General features: G+C 39.7%; 1 protein-coding gene and 1 pseudogene across 2 annotated transcripts in view; one reads left to right on the top strand and one right to left on the bottom strand.

Annotated features, from left to right (window-relative positions):
- The window catches only part of CRYBG3 (crystallin beta-gamma domain containing 3), a 130008-nt gene that overhangs the window by 17719 nt on the left and 95495 nt on the right, over window positions 1–16794 (bottom strand). For both annotated transcript variants that reach the window (XM_078452917.2, XM_078452918.2), the window contains 2 exons: window positions 15466–15575; window positions 5751–5877 (listed from right to left, as the gene is read on the bottom strand). In XM_078452917.2, the coding sequence (XP_078309043.2) occupies window positions 5751–5877; window positions 15466–15575 (237 nt within the window). The remainder of the gene's footprint in view (window positions 1–5750; window positions 5878–15465; window positions 15576–16794) is intronic.
- On the top strand, window positions 10535–11931 carry LOC132683805 (hsp90 co-chaperone Cdc37 pseudogene; annotated as a pseudogene).

The raw sequence follows: 16794 nt of genomic DNA, 5'->3' as shown, positions 1-16794 counted from the left end.
TAAATACATTAACAGGTACAGCTGAATTTGAACCTCTTCTCTCTAAAGGTAATCACTATGCTGAAGATGTGAGTCCTTCCAGCTCATATTTTTATACTTTACTAACGGTTATGCGTCCTTTGTTTTTATTTTTTATTTTTTTAATGTTTATTTATTTTGAGAGAGAGAAAGGCAGAGTGTGTGCACACAAGTGGGGGAGGGGCAGAGAGAGAGAGGGAGAGCGAGAATCCCAATCTTGACAGTGCAGAGCCTAATGTTGGGCTTGAACTCACGGACATGGAGATCACAACTTGAGCAGAAACCAAGAGTCAGACATTCAACTTACTGAGCCACCCAGGTACCCCTGCATCTTTTGTTTTTAAATTTCACTTACAGTATCTTACCATAATACCCTTTAGTAATACATGGAACTCACTTTCATTTATTGTAGCCACTGTCTTACATTTCCTCACATGGATGTGCTGTGGCTCCTTTTCATCCATCAATAAACTGCAACAAACATCCTTATTCCACTGCCCTGCCTACAGCACCACCTCATGTAACTGACACTGTTTCCAAAAACTGTGTATGAATAATCCCACTTCTCTGCCACCAAACCATTCAAATGTTTCTATTTAAAGTAAGGCAATATTACCTAATTATTACTTTATTTTGCATTTACTTGATCACTAGTGAAGTTTAATATTTTTTGCATATCCTTTAGCCATTTTTCTCTCTTCTATGAACTATTCACATCCTCCTGCTAAGTTTTGAAATACGTTTTTCTTTTTTTCTCAATTGATTTGAGAGTTCTTTTTATATTCTGTACACTAAACCTTTGCAGGTTTTATAAGGGCTGCAAATATACCCTCCTAAGTCTGTGGCTTGTTGCGGTAGGCTGAATAATGTTCCCCCACCTCCACACCTCTCACCCCCACCCAACCCCCAAAATGTCCCCATCCTAATCCCTAAAACCTGTGAATATGTTACCTGATATGGTAAACGGGACTTTGTAGATGTGACTAACAGTTAAAAAACTTGAGGCGGGGATATTAGTCTGGATTATCCACAGAGGCCTAATATAGTCACAAGGGTCCTTATCAGAGGGAGGCAGGAGGGTCAGAGATACAGGACAGAGAGAAGTTGGGGTGATGCACTTTGAAGACAGACAACGGCCATGAGTCAAGGAATGCTGAGGAGGTTGAGAAGCTGGAAAAGGTAAGGAAACCGATTCTCCCCTTAGCATCTTCCAGAAGGAATGCAGTCTTGCCAGCACCATATTTTTATCAGGCTAAGACCATTTTAGACCTTCTGACCTCTAGAACTGTAATATGGTTTGTTGTTTTAAGTCACTAAGTTTGTGGTAATTTGTTATAGCAGCAATAGGAAATGAATACACTTGCCTTTTCCCTTTCTCTTACTGACATGTACATTTTGTTTTAAATCCATTCTACTCCAATACTATTAGGCTAGTTTCCATATTTTCTTGTAAGTTTTGAAGTTTGTTTTTCACATTTAGGTTGCCACAATCCATCTGGAACTTATTTCTGCGTTTGGAGTAAAGCAAGATTCTAACTCTTTTTCCATGTAAAGAGCCAATTGTCCCAACACCAATTTATTTAATAGTTCATAATAGCCCCATTGTAACCTATTTCAGTCACCTTCCAATTCCATTATTTATGTAGGTCAGTTTCTATGCTATCCTATTCCCCAGTTCTGTGTTCTTCCCTTGCACCAATACCCACTGTCTTTATTACTATTGCTGTATAACGCAATATATATTTGGCAGGACAAGTGACCCTGTCTGTTGTTCTTAGTAAGAAAATTATCTTGGCTATTTTGGATCCCTATCTTTTCCAAATTTAGGATAAGCTTGTCATGTTTTACCATCTCACCCTAAAAAGGCACTATCCTAGAAAGTCAAAAGATTCTGTAAGCATCTTGCCTGAAGTTGTAATAATTTGGAGAGGACCACAACTTCACAATATCGAGTCATTTCAATCTATAAAAGATTATTATCTCTTCATCTTTTATGCCCTTCGATAAAGTTTTTATTATTTTCTCCATAAATGAATTACTTGCCTTGTGGTTTGACTTATTCTTAAGTATCCTATAGTTTCATTGGCATTTACCTTGTATCCAGAAACTTCTTAAAACTTCATATTAACTCTAATAATTTGACAACTTTCTTTCTTTAAACATTTTTTGGATTTTATCTTATTCAAGTGTTTGGGGATCCAGAATCACGAATAGAAATGGTGATAGTTGATACCTTTGTCTTCTGCCTAACTTTAAGGGGAAATGCTTCAAATGTCTTACTAGGAAGTGTGATGTTTAGTCTGCAGGGTTTTGCTGGCCTTCATTTTAAAATTGTATGCAATAGTTTAAACTATTAACTAAATATGGATTCAGCTGAAAAGTTTAATAGTAACCAAACTCTCAGACACTTTATAAACTCATTGCTTCCTTTCATTCTGTGGCTGGATTTACAGTCTTCGACTATTTATGGCTGTGTTCCTTATTTAGCATGCTTGCACAGAATCAATCACTGCCTTGCCAATTCTTACTCTACCTCTTAATATCATTATGTCATCACAGTTATAATTTCATTTGAAGTTTTTCTACAGCCTCTTGTTACAATGTTTCTTTTGCTTTGCCTGTTTATAGCTGCCAGGATTGGATTATTACTTCAAAGGAGGCCAACTTCCATGCCAGGCCACCATGGAGACACTAAAGAAGTAATGAGCAGAATGCTGCTCCCATGGAAACGCAATAAAAGGTTACCTCACACACTACTGGGCCAATGCTTAAAGCATTTATATAGGTTCCCCACTCACCTTCAGCCCCTAACCAACTGTTCTGGGGACTGTTATATGGCATAACTTTATTGGAAGCTAATCTACTATGTTATTCCCTCACACCGCATGAGTCCTAATGCTGGATATATTGTTTTGCATGCCCAATTAGAAATATACCCAAGATGCTTATTTGCAACAGAACTAAAGGCTGACAAAGATTTGAAAATACCTAACAGTTTCTTTACATGTGAGTTAAGTGAGGTACAAATAAATTAAGTGATTTTCCCAATATCACCTTAGTGAAAGGAGAACTATAAAATATACTCCTAAGGTCCTTTCACTATAAAATGACTGCAAATTATCCATGGGCTTCTAGAATGTAACAAATGTCTAGACAAACAGAAATCAGCAAACTGTCATCTGCCAAACATACTCATCTTGTACGAAGAGAAAGTCTTAAAACTCCTCAACATTATTCCATTATGACACTTTAACAGTAATTCACAGCATGTCTGGGAATGCTAACTACAGGCAACACCCTCAGAATTCTGCAGTTGTAACTAATTAAAGCAAAATCAAGAAGTTAGTCCATATTCATGTCAACTCAACTGGACAGAAACATTTTCCAGAATCCCACTGGACTGTGGCTTACACAGTGACATTAATAAATCTGGAGGAAAACGTGGGGGCAGTGGGGATGCAGACTGAAGCAGAGAAGCAGGATAGGTAGAGGGTGTCTAGCATTTTCCAGGATTTGGAGAATGTAAACACCTGGGACCCTCAGGAGTCTCTTCTGTGGGGAAGGTTAGCTGAGTAAACTAATCTCAAGATACCTACTTCATTTTACCTAGGTCTTATGCTCAACAAATAACCTTCTGAGGACTATTTCAGTTTTATATGTTCTAGAGAGGGGAAAAAAATGCTCAGGACAGAATTCTCAAGCATTCTAGCCATGAGAATCCACCTTCTACAGATTACTGTATTGACCTGGTTCATTTATCAATCTCCTAGGTTGGATCAACTCAGAGTGTCAGGGCCACCAGCGTGAAGCACGGTGGAATTCACCAAAGAAATGTTACCTGTTAAAGCCTCTTCATGGTCATCTGGGGGGTCTTTCTTGGGATGCCCAACCTTACCTCACATTCCTTCCATTTCACAACCAAACCTACTGCCTAAATATATCTTCAACAAAGACTTTTCAAAGATTTAAAAACATACCGTGTAAAAGCATTAAGACAATGAATGTGATGTCCTTACATAAACTGGATATATTCTTTAATCAGTTCTTAGAGAGAAAAGGCTATAGCTCCCAGGTCCTTCCTAAGATGCACCTTCATCTATACTGCTTGGCTTTCACAGAACCAAAATAGTGACACACAAGTGCACGGTAAAACTTAAAAACATTTCTTCTATTTTCATTCCTTATTTTAATTATTCACTTTTGACTTCATGAGTGTAAACTCTTCAAAGAAAAACAGTAATACTCATTAATTTTGATTGATTCTAAAACTCCCTCCCTAAAAATTTAGTTGGTTTAGCTCACTGAAATAGAAGTCCTGCAAAATCCTTTCAAGATGATACTTTCATATTTAGAACTACATATACAAAATAAGTATCTGTCTGCTGGCTTGACCACTAAAATTGCTAAGAAAATTCCTTTCCCAGTAAATGTGGACTACTTTCCAATGTCTTTTTCAACCTTATCAATACTTGGGAGAGACTGAACAGACCACATTCTTTTTTCCCCCTTTCTGTTTTTTGTCCAACAGACAGGAAGTATCAATCAATAGCCACTTAAGTCTTTACCAGTTGGTGTCTAAGATGCAACTGAGAGAGACCGAGGACTGTTTCTATTTTTGTTCCTCAACCAAGACTCTATTCTTAGCCTGATACCAAGAATACTCTATCCAGGAAGGTCCTGAAATAAGGCTACATTGCTTAGGCTGGAATCAAAGTTTCTGAGTATGATCATCATTTCTGGAGTCAGCTCTGGTTGAAAGGTCTCAGTCATTCATACCATTATGCAGGGCTTCAAATTATCTCATCTCTGTGTAAACCTCAGCTTTGACCAAATGCTCCAAGGGAATGATCACAATCAGACATCTTGAAAATATCCCAGATCCTCATTACTTCCTCTGCCCAGACCTACAAACATGGAGCACAGAACTGATGCTGCAGAGTAGTGATCCTGTTTTGCTCACAACAAAATTCTGAGTAAATAGGACAGAAAGGAAAAACCACTTACTCTACAGATGTGGGTCTCCAAGGTGACCCAGGTAATTCTGCACACAGCAGGCAGGAAATCCCTAGTTCCCTCAAACAAAGGTGTGAAATCAGTACCAGTGGCCATATCAGGACCCAGGCCTTAAAGTAACATTGTGTGACTTATCAAGTAGGATAATAAAATTATCAGGTTATTATCTTTATTAAGCAGCTGCAACAATTACAACTAACAGTTATAGCTAATTAACAGCTAATGTTTAATGACTGTTCACCATGTGCTGGGCATTTTATAAGCATCATTTCACTCAATATCCCAGGAGACTTATAAAGTACTATTATTTTTCATAGACAAGGAAACTGCGTAACTTTACTAATGTCATCCAAAATGGTTGAAATATCAAACTGAGATTTAAGCCTAGGTCTATACATATTACTATAGGTCCTGAGTTTTGAACCCTTGCTTTAAAAAATATATATGATGCATATATATATGTATGATATATATATATTTTATATGTATCATATATATGTATATCATATGTGTAAAATATAAAATATATATATATATGATACATATATCAGTCTTACGTTTTGGATTTCATGAGTGAATCTCAATTTTACAGTCCATGAATAAATATTCATACTGTTATATTTACCCGTGTATCACTTCTTCCAACATCACATCATTTATGGCAATTAAACAGGACAAGAAAAAAGTCTTATAATTATGCACCCAAGCAAAGTACTTACATAGTCAATGGGCTTGAGGGATTTAACTCTAGATGTTGGGCAGCCACAGGAAGTAAGGTCAGCATAGAGGCCTTCTTCTAATACACACTGATTATTAGAAATGTCCTCTTGGTAATATAGGAGCCAGCTTAAAAACAAGCAATAAGACATTCGGACAAATTACATCAGTTGACATCTCAGGCTCATCATCATGCTGTGGGGAACCAGGGAAGGAGTAGGACATCAAAGTCATGGTGCTGACCAGCAGCAAAGACCCAGCTTCAGTTTAAAGAAACAACTACCACTATCATTTACTGACTGCTTACCATGTGCTAGACATGTGCTAGGTACTTTACCTATATTATCACACTGTGTCCTCAATTCTATGAAGTAGAAACACATCCTTATTTTTATAGGCAACAAAACTAAGTATTAGAAAGGTTAGGTAATTTGTGCAAGGTCTCCTCAACTGTTAAATGACAGCGTTGCAATTTGAAACAAGACATCTGCTTTACGCTAAAGACATTAGCTTCATTTGGTACCTCCAAGTACACAACCTTGGGATCAGATTATGGTGATTATTAAGTACTTGAACAGATTAGAAAAATACTGCTTGTGTTTCTTTTAGGAAAAACAATTAATTTGTATCCTTATTTAATGATGAGCCTGATGTCAGTGTAGGGGAGTAAAGAAACGAGACTCCTAACATCACATGACAGTAAATAAAATCTATCACCTGTATATCTGATAGCTAATGGAGATTTTTTTTTTTTAACATTTATTTATTTTTGAGACAGAGAGAGACAGAGCATGAACAGGGGAGGGGCAGAGAGACAGGGAGACACAGAATCAGAAGCAGGCTCCAGGCTCTGAGCCATCAGCCCAGAGCCCGACGCGGGGCTCGAACTCATGGACCGCGAGACCGTGACCTGAGCTGAAGTCGGACGCTTAACCGACTGAGCCACCCAGGCGCCCCGCTAATGGAGATTTTTAAAAAGAAGTAAGCCCATTAAGAATCTTTGGCAGTCAATTATCTTCAATACACCATTCATCAAAAACTTGGTTAAGACCTATGCCCTTTTGAAAAGAAGGAGCCCAAGGGAGAAATGAACTGGCTGTTACTACTTCACTTCTGGTGTGTTTGAGTTTTAACCTTATACTTTAAGACCAAAAGAACTGTACTCTCGCTAGACCAGGTTAACTTAGGATAACCACAGATATGCTCTGTAACATTGTAATTAGTCTCATATCTTCTATGTAATTGGGCATTTTATCAAAGGTTTTCAACGTGTTAGGCATGGAGTTAGCCCTTCCTGTGCATCATTTATTTGGCCCTTATAAGAATCCTTTGAGGTAGGTACTGTTATTATCCCTCCTTTACAGACGAGAAAAATGATTCAGGCAGATGATCCAATTTGTTGAAGGTTATATATCTAGGAAGTGGTGGAACTGGTCTTTAATCCAGGTCTCCCAGGTACTCAAGCAACCGCCAGGGTTCCTGTATTCTTTTATAAGACTGCAGTTTAATAAACTACACACAACACAATTTTAAATTACACACACACAGAGAGAGAGAGAGAGAGAGAGAGAGAGAGAGAGAGAGAGAGAGAATATTCCTTACATAAAGCAAACACAGGACTAATTTGTTCCAGATTTCAGTGTCAGGAAAAACACTTTCCTCCAGAAAACCTTCAATACTTCCCTTTATTAGATAATGAAAATATATGTCACTAAGTAATTTTTTATCTTAGTGGAGAAGAAACCCAGAGCCAAATACTAGTAACAAAATTATTTTAGACAATAAGAGTTGCAGATAATCTACTTAACTTATAGTACCCTATTTTATGTGTTTTAAGATTGTAAAACCCTCGTATCCTTTTTTGTAAGTATAAAAATAATAACATACACAGAGAAGTTCAAACTAGTTAGAGCTATAGAAAATCTGAGAGGGAAAGACTGGTGGAGTTAGGGTTAATCAAGAAGGTTGACAGAATCAGTATGGACTGGGTGGACTGATCCTTAAAGATATACTCAGTTTAATATCAAATGGAGGCTACAAACATATATACCAATAGGAGGCCAAGCAGGTAATATACATGAGTAGCATACCAGGTTAAAAAAAAAAAAAGCTGGAAATATATCCTATGGTACACTGGGACCACATATCCCATTTACTTAACACTAGCTAATAATTGCCAAAGATGAATGCTTCTTAAGGTTATCAAATCTTTTGATTTTTTAAAGAGAAGGTGAAAAACACCCTAAACCAAAATACTGATACATTTTTGTTTAACATACTGTGTAGGCCAAACAAATAACATTGCTGGCTAGTTAGCTTTACCTGAAACCTACAGCGTTTCCTATAGAGCAGGGATTAGCCAACTATAGCCTGTGGTTGTAAAATCTGTCCCACTGCCAGCTTTAATACAAACCACAAGCTAAGACTGCTTTTCACATGCTTCAGTTTTTTTTTTTATGTTTATTTATTTTTGAGAGAGAGAGAGAGAGAGAGAGAGAGAGAGAGAGAGAACGCACACACACACACAGACAAGCAGAGGAAGGGCAGAGAGAGAGGGAGACACAGAATGCAAAACATGTTCCAGGCTCTGAGCTGTCAGCGCAGAGCCTGACGTGGGGCTTGAAACCACAAACCATGAGATCATGATCTGAGCTGAAGCTGGATGCTTAACCAACTGAGCCACTCATGCTTCAGTGGTTTTAAAAAATTAAAAGAATAGCTTGTAATACGTAAATATACTGTACAATTCAAATTTCACTGACTAGCATTTTATTGAAACACAGTCATGCCCATTTATCTATCTTCTGTGGCTGATTTAGTGCTTACAATGGCAGTGCTGAGTAGCTGGGACACAGCCTGTGTGGCTCACAAAGCTAAAAATACTTACTACCTGACCCTTATAGAAAAGGTTTGCTAACTGACCCCTGGTATCAGTAAGGAAAAAAAAAAATACTCAACTGAGTAAATGTTGGAAGAGGGGAAGACAGGGAGACAGTGTAAGGATAGAATGGGAATGGATGGGAAAAATGAGACTGACTGATGGTAAGCCCTGGAAAAGGAGGCATTTAACCATATATTTGTGGGTTCAATTCTGGAGTCTCTATTCTATTCCATTGGTCTATGTGTCTGTTTTTGTGCCAATACCATGCTGTCTTCGTGATTATAGCTTTGTAGTAGAGGCTGAAGTCTGGGATTGTGATGCCTCCCGCTTTGGCCTTCTTCTTCAATATTACTTTGGCTATTCAGGGTCTTTTGTGGTTCCATACAAATTTTAGGATTGCTTATTCTAGCTTCGAGAAGAATGCTGGTGCAATTTTGATTGGGATTGCATTGAATGTGTAGATAGCTTTGGGTAGTATTGACATTTTAACAATATTGATTCTTCCAATACATGAGCACAGAATGTTTTTCCATTTCTTTATGTCTTACTCAGTTTCCTTCATAAGCTTTCTATAGTTTTCAGCATATAGATCTTTGACATCTTTGGTTAGGTTTATTCCTAAGTATTTTACGCTTCTTGGTGCAATTGTGAATGTGATCAGTTTCTTTGTCTTTTTGTTGCTTCATTATTAGTGTACAAGAATGCAACTGATTTCTGTACATTGATTTTGTATCCCGCGACTTTGCTGAATTCATTTATCAGTTCTAGTAGAATTCTAGGTGAATTCATGTATCAGTTGTAGACTCTTTGGTGGGGTCTGTCAGGTTTTCCATGTATAATATCACATCATGTGCAAAAAGAGAAAGCTTGACTTCATCTTTGCCAATTTTGATGCCTTTGATTTCTTTTTGTTGTCTGATTGCTGATGCTAGAACTTCCAACACTATGTTAAACAACAGTGGTGAGAGTGGACATCCTTATCGTGTTCCTGACCTCAGGGGGAAAGCTCTGTTTTTGCCCACTGAGGATGATATTAGCTGTGGGCTTTTCATAAATGGCTTTTATGATGTTTCCGTATGATCCTTCTATCTCGACTCTCTCCAGGGTCTTTATTAAGAAAGGATGCTGTATTTTGTCAAATGCTTTTTCTGCATCAATTGACAGGATCATATGGTTCTTATCTTTTCTTTTATTAATGTGATGCATCACATTGATTGATTTGCCAATGTTGAACCAGCCCTGCAGCCCAGGAATGAATCCCACTTGATCATGGTAAATAATTCTTTCTATATGCTGTTGAATTCGATTTGCTAGTCTCTTATTGAGCATTTTTGCATCCATATTCATCAGGGATATTGGCCTGTAGTGCTCTTTTTTTGTTGGGTCTCTGTCTGGTTTAGGAATCAAAGTAATGCTGGCTTCATAGAATGAGTCTGAAAGTTTTCCTTCCCTTTCTATTTTTTGGAAAAGCTTGAGAAGGCTAGGTATTATCTCTGCTTTAAATATCTGGTAGTATTCCCCAGGGAAGCCATCTAGTCCTGGACTCTTATTTGTTGGGAGATTTTTGATAACTGATTCAATTTCTCGCTGGTTATGGATGTGTTCAAGTTTTCTATTTCTTCCTGTTTGAGTTTTGGAAGTGTGTGGGTGTTTAGGAATTTGTCCATTTCTTTCAGGTTGTCCAGTCTGTTGGCATATAATTTTTCATAGTATTCCCTGACAAATGTTTGTATTTCTGATGGATTGGTTGTAATAATTCCATTTTCATTCATGATTTTATCTATTTGAGTCATCTCCCTTTTCTTTTTGAGAAGCCTGGCTACAGGTTTATCAATTTTACTTATTTTTTCAAAAAAACCAACTCTTGGGTCTCCAGCACTGCCGCCGCCAGAGTCAGAGCTGGAGCCCATGCAGGCTGAGCTGCTGAGGCAAGATGGTGGACTATAGTGTGTGGGACCACATCGAGGTGTCTGACGATGAGGACAAGACGCACCCCAAAATCGACACGGCCAGTCTCTTCCACTGGCGGCACCAGGCCCGGGTGGAGCGCATGGAGCAGTTCCACAAGGAGAAGGAGGAGCTGGAGAGGGGCTGCTGCCAGTGCAGGCGCAAGGTGGCCGAGTGCCAGCAGAGGCTGAAGAAGCTGGAGGCGGCGGAGGGCGAGAGCAACAAGGTGGAGCTAGAGCGGCTGCAGGCTAAGGCTCAGCAGCTGCGCAAGGAGGAGCCCAGCTGGGAGCAGAAGCTGGAGGAGATGCGCAAGAAGGAGAAGAGCATGCCCTGGAACGTGGACACACTCAGCAAGGACGGCTTCAGCAAGAGCATGGTCAATACCAAGCCAAAGCAGACAGAGGAGTCGTCGGAGGAAGTGAGGGAGCAGAAACACAAAACGTTCGTGGAGAAGTACGAGAAACTGATCAAGCACTCTGGCATGCTCCGTCGCTGGGACGACAGCCAGAAGTACCTGTCAGACAATGTCCATCTGGTGTGCGAGGAGACCGCCAACTACCTTGTCATCTGATGCATTGACCTAGAGGTGGAGGAGAAGGAGCAGGTGGCCCACCAGACCATCGTCATGCAGTTCATCCTGGAGCTGGCTAAGAGCCTGAAGGTGGATCCCCGCGCCTGCTTCCGGCAGTTCTTCACCAAGATCAAGACAGCTGACCGCCAGTACATGCAGGGCTTCAACGACGAACTGGAGGCCTTCAAGGAGCGCATGCGGGGCCGCGCCAAGCTGCGCATGGAGAAGGCCATGAAGAAATACAAGGAGGAGCAGTGCCGGAAGCGGCTAGGCCCTGGCGGTTTGAACCCCGTGGAGGTCTACGAGTCTCTCTCTGAGGAACTACAGAAATGCTTTGAGTGAAAGATGTGCAGATGCTTCAAGACGCCATCAGCAAGATGGACCACACCGATGCTAAGTACCACATGCAGCGCTGCATCGACTCTGACCTCTGAGTCCCCAACCCCAAGTCCAGCGAGGCCAAGGATGGGGAGGAGACAGGCCCCGGGGACCCCTTGCTGGAAGCCGGCCCCAAGCCAGGTGACAAGAAGGATGTCAGCGAGTGACTCGCTCCGGCTGCCGCCTGCCGCCTGCCTGCCCGCAGGCCCCCGTGTGCCCCTTTTCAGAAAACAAAAATAGATACCTCTCCCCAGCTCCTGGCTTCCTCCACTTTCGCTGCTCCCGCCCAGCCCGGGTCAGGGAGAGAACTGCCCCCATCCCACTGCCCCCACCTCAGTGCTCATCCAAGTCTCTGCTTTGAGTCAAGGGGCTTCACTGCCTGCAGGCCACCCATCAGAGCATTATGCCAAAGGCCTGAGGGTCCAGGGAGGGGTGGAGGTCGCTAGGCTGGTCCGTGGGGTGTGGGGAGGGTCGCCAGCCCAGAGGCCTGCTCCAGTCACTATGGGCTCTGTTTTCACTGTTCATCTGCTCTCGAGTCTTCTAATATGGTAAACAGCAATGATCTACCAATAAAGGATTTCAGATGCTCAAAAACAAACAAACAAACAAAAAACCAACTCTTGGTTTCATTGTTCAGCTCTACAGTTTTTTTAGATTCTATATTATTTATTTCTGCTCTGATCTTTATTATTTCTCTTCTTCTGCTGGGTTTGGGGTGTCTTTGCTGCCCTGCTTCTAGTTCCTTTAGGTGTGCTGTTAGATTTTGTATTTGGGATTTTTCTTGTTTCTTGAGATAGGCCTGGATTGCAATGTATTTTCCTCTCAGGACTGCCTTTTCTGCATCCCAAAGCATTTGGATTGTTGTATTTTCATTTTCATTTGTTTCCATATATTTTTAATTTCTTCTCTAATTGCCTGGTTGACCCATTCATTCTTTAGTAGGGTGTTTTAACCTCCATGCTTTTGGAGATTTTCCAGACTTTTTCCTGTGGTTGATTTCAAGTTGTGGTCTGAAGGTGTGCATGGTATGATCTCAATTCTTGTATACTGATGAAGGGCTGTTTTGTGACCCAGTATGTGATCTATCTTGGAGAATGATGGCCAACTAATCTTTGACAAAGCAGGAAAGAATATCCAATGGAAAAAGGACAGTCTCTTTAACAAATGGTGCTGGGAAAACTGGACAGCAACATGCAGAAGAATGAAACTAGACCACCTTCTTACACCATACACAAAAGTAAACTCAAAATGGATGAAGGACCTGAATGTGAGACAGGAAACCATCAAAACCCTAAAGGAGAAAGAAGAAAAAAACCTCTCTGACCTCAGCCACAGCGATTTCTTACTCGACACATATCCAAAGGCAAGGGAATTAAAAGCAAAAATGAACCACTGGGTTCTCGTGAAGATAAAAAGCCTCTGCACTGCAAAGGAAACAATCAACAAAACTAAAAGGCAACCTACAGAATGGGAAAAGATATTTGCAAATGACATATTGGACAAAGGGCTAGTATCCAAAATCTATAAAGAGCTCACCAAACTCCACATCCAAAAAGCAAATAATCCAGTGAAGAAATAGGCAGAAGACATGAATAGACAGGTCTCTAAGGAAGACATCCAGATGGCCAACAGGCACATGAAAAGATGCCCAATATCACTCCTCATGAGGGAAATACAAGTCAAAACCACACTCAGATACCACCTCACACCAGTCAGAGTGGCTAAGATGAACAAATCAGGAGACTATAGATGCTGGAGAGGATGTGGAGAAACAGGAACCTTCTTGCATTGTTGGTGGGAATGTAAACTGGTGCAACCACTCTGGAAAACAGTGTGGAGGTTCCTCAAAAAATTAAAAATAGAAATACCCTATGACCCAGCAATAGCACTGCTAGGAATTTGCCCAAGGGGATACAGGAGTGCTGATGCATAGGGGCACTTCCACCCCAATGTTTATAGCAGCACTTTCAACAACAGCTGAATTATGGAAAGAGACTAAATCTCCATCAACTGATGAATGGATAAAGAATATGTGGTTTATATATACAATGGAATACTACTTGGCAGTGAGAAAGAATGTAATCTGGACATTTGTAACAACATGGATGGAACTGGAGAGTGTTATGCTAAGTGAAATAAGTCATACAGAGAAAGACAGATACCATATGTTTTCACTCATATGTGGATCCTGAGAAACTTAACAGAAGACCATGGGGGAGGGGAAGGAAAAAAAAAGTTAGAGAGGGAGAGCGCCAAACCATAAGAGAGTCTTGAATACTGAGAACAAACTGAGGGTTGATGGGGAGTGAGAGGGAGGGGAGGGTGGGTGATGGTCATTGTGGAAAGCTCCTGTTGGGAGGAGCACTGGGGGTTGTATGGAAACCAATTGGACAATAAATTTCATATTAAAGAAAAAATATATATATATAAAGGAGGCATTTGAACTTGGCCTGACTAGTATTAGAGGGATGACTGTGGGATTTAAGGAAAAGTAGTAAAAATATGAAACTGGATTTGGGGACATACAATTGGGCTATAACTGGTTTCTGGTCAACAATGGAAAAGTAAGATGTTACTGGAATGGTGCTACTTAGGAGACAGAATTCCTTCAAATGGAAGAACTGGCTCAAGGGAAAAGGAGAATTGATGAATCCAAGATATCTTAAAGAATGAACAAAGAGATTCTGAGGAGTTATTAGGTAAATACTTGAAACAGATCTACCACTGAACTGCACACTTTAAAATGGCTACAGAGGTAACGTGTATTTTATGAATATTTTATAATTAAAAAATGGAGGAATTATGTTTTAGTCTTGAGAATCACATATAGTTCATTTATATCTGACAAAAATCTAGTATATTGCTGTAGCTCAAAGAACACAAGTTTTATTATTATTTTTTAAAGTTTCTTTATTTGAGAGAGTGGGAGAGGGGCAGAGAGAGAGAATCCCAAGCAGGCTCCTCACTGTCAGTGGGGAGCCTGATGTGGGGCTTGAACTCATGAACTGTGAGAATAGGACCTAAGCCAAAATCAAGAGTCAGATGCTTAACTGACTGAACCACCCAAGTGCCCCTAGATTTAATTTAAATTTATTAAAATTGAGTTAATTTAAAAAATCAAAAAGAATTGACTCTCTGCCACTCCCTGCTCACTTGCTCTCTCTCTCTCTCTCAAAATAAATTTTAAAAAAGGGAGGAGAGGGTACATGTGTAGCTCAGGTGGTTAAGCATCCAACTGTTGACTTTGGCTCAGGTCATGATCTCATGATTGGGTTTGTGAGTTTGAACCCTACATGGGGCTCTGTGCTGACTGTGCAGGGCCTGATTGGGATTCTCTCTCTTCCTCTCTTTCTGCCCCTCCCCTGCTCACTTGCGCGCGCACTCTCTCTCTCTCTCAAAAAGAAAAAAAAAGAAAGAAAGAAAGAAAAAGAAAAAACAAAAGAAAAGACTAAAGCAATCCTGGGTCTAATATTAGGTGTGGGATCTTTGGAACACTAACTCTGAAATCAGGAGTACTCATCTGTGAAACAAGGTTGATTTGATAAAGAATTTCAACAAAATATATATATTTTTTAAATTTAGGAGTACTATATCTAATCTGGACAGAAACAGAAGTTTTTTAAATAGCGTTCTATTATACTATCCAATAAACATACAAACATTCAAAATATTTAGGAAATAGTCTAAGTTATCAGTGAGAAAATAAAATGACCACAATGCTCCCAAAAATTGGCTCACTAGCATTTTGTTTCTCTGTATTACACAATGGTTCATAATATAAGCTAGTAAAAATTACTATAGGCTAATTAGCAGTTGACCAATGACTAAAAGAATGTTTTTAATTCACTGTGAATACAAAATAAACAAGTCAAATCCCTGTGAATTTAAAGCAAATTTAGTTATTGAACAACAGTAGAAAGCACTCAACAAGCATACTTACCAACCCCGAAGAACTTTAAAAGAACATGGCCTGAATGAAGTCAAATCAGAGATTTCTTCTGTAAAATCTACACATTCACCCTGGAACCCTGGTTTACTGAATGCTTTGAGCTAGGAGAACAATAACACAACAATTTAATAGGAAACAACTGTTTGACATTATCACAAAAGCAAATGAAAACCTTTTCCTATATTTATTTAAAAAATTCAGCAAAATATGAGACAGAATTTTATCTATTACCAATGAATCGAGGTTAAGGGTGATCTGCTCTTTAAACTCCCATTGTTTGTTTCCTTACCCATTTCCAGCAATGTCACCATTTATTTACTATTTTCATCCATCTTTTGCATCAGATTCTGGGCACAGGGTCCCAGAAAAAAATGCTACCTGTAAGATTAAATCAGAATCCTTCCTCCACTAAAATGTGGTCCCTATCTATTGTGTCAAACAATCATTATCCCTTGTGGTGAGATGACATGCATAAAATAAGAAGCGATGTAGTGTTAAATACGAAGGCAGTTTCAGCTAGTATGAGGGGTGGTTAGTATTAAGTCTTTTCTCTTCCCAAGTCTTGCTGATCCAGTTAATAAAAGGTTGAAGCATGAAGGCATGCCCCTACGTGGGCCTGAGAACACAGGAGCAGATGGCAGAGAAAATAATGACAACAAGATTTCTGGAAGATTTATGGTGAACAAAGAAAGACATCCATTTTAGCTAAGAGACTTCTGCTTACTGTTAAGAATATCTTAAATGTACAGTTTACTGTTTAATATATAAACACATTTCTACTTCAGTCCTTTTTGTCAAGAAAAATCCATGAAATCTCAAAGTTATTCCCTTCAGTCCAGAAATACAATAATCTGCAACTCTAGTGGCCTTGAATCTATATAATAGGAAAGAAAAAGTTAATGAGCCCTATAAATATTTCAAAATACATGGGAGCCTTGAAATAACACAGCCCACAGGTTCACCCTGCACTGACAGGCCTGCATTGTAGCTAAAAAGGCATCATAATGAGGGCTGGGCAGCATTGTCCTTTTTCCTGCTCACGCTGTATCAAGAACAAGGCTTCTTTGAGCAGTTGATGTTTGCCTCCTTCATCTTCCCAAGAGCCCTCTTAGAGGCTGATGGCCTCTGAGTTCTGTGCAACTGTGTCTTGACTGTCTTCTTCTGCTCTGACATCAAAGACTAGCGAAAACCAGGGAGGTGGGGGAACGGATTCCCCTGGACCATCCGTGGCTTGCACAACATAACTTCCTATCATGAAACCAGTCTGCATTTGGAGCATTAAAACACCAGCTACTCCCTGCCTTAAGGAAGTTTCTATCA

Source organism: Panthera onca, chromosome C2, assembly GCF_046562875.1.
Source record: "Panthera onca isolate mPanOnc1 chromosome C2, mPanOnc1 haplotype 2, whole genome shotgun sequence".
Lineage (NCBI taxonomy): Eukaryota > Metazoa > Chordata > Mammalia > Carnivora > Felidae > Panthera > Panthera onca.
This window is presented reverse-complemented; position numbering and strand designations above follow the sequence as displayed.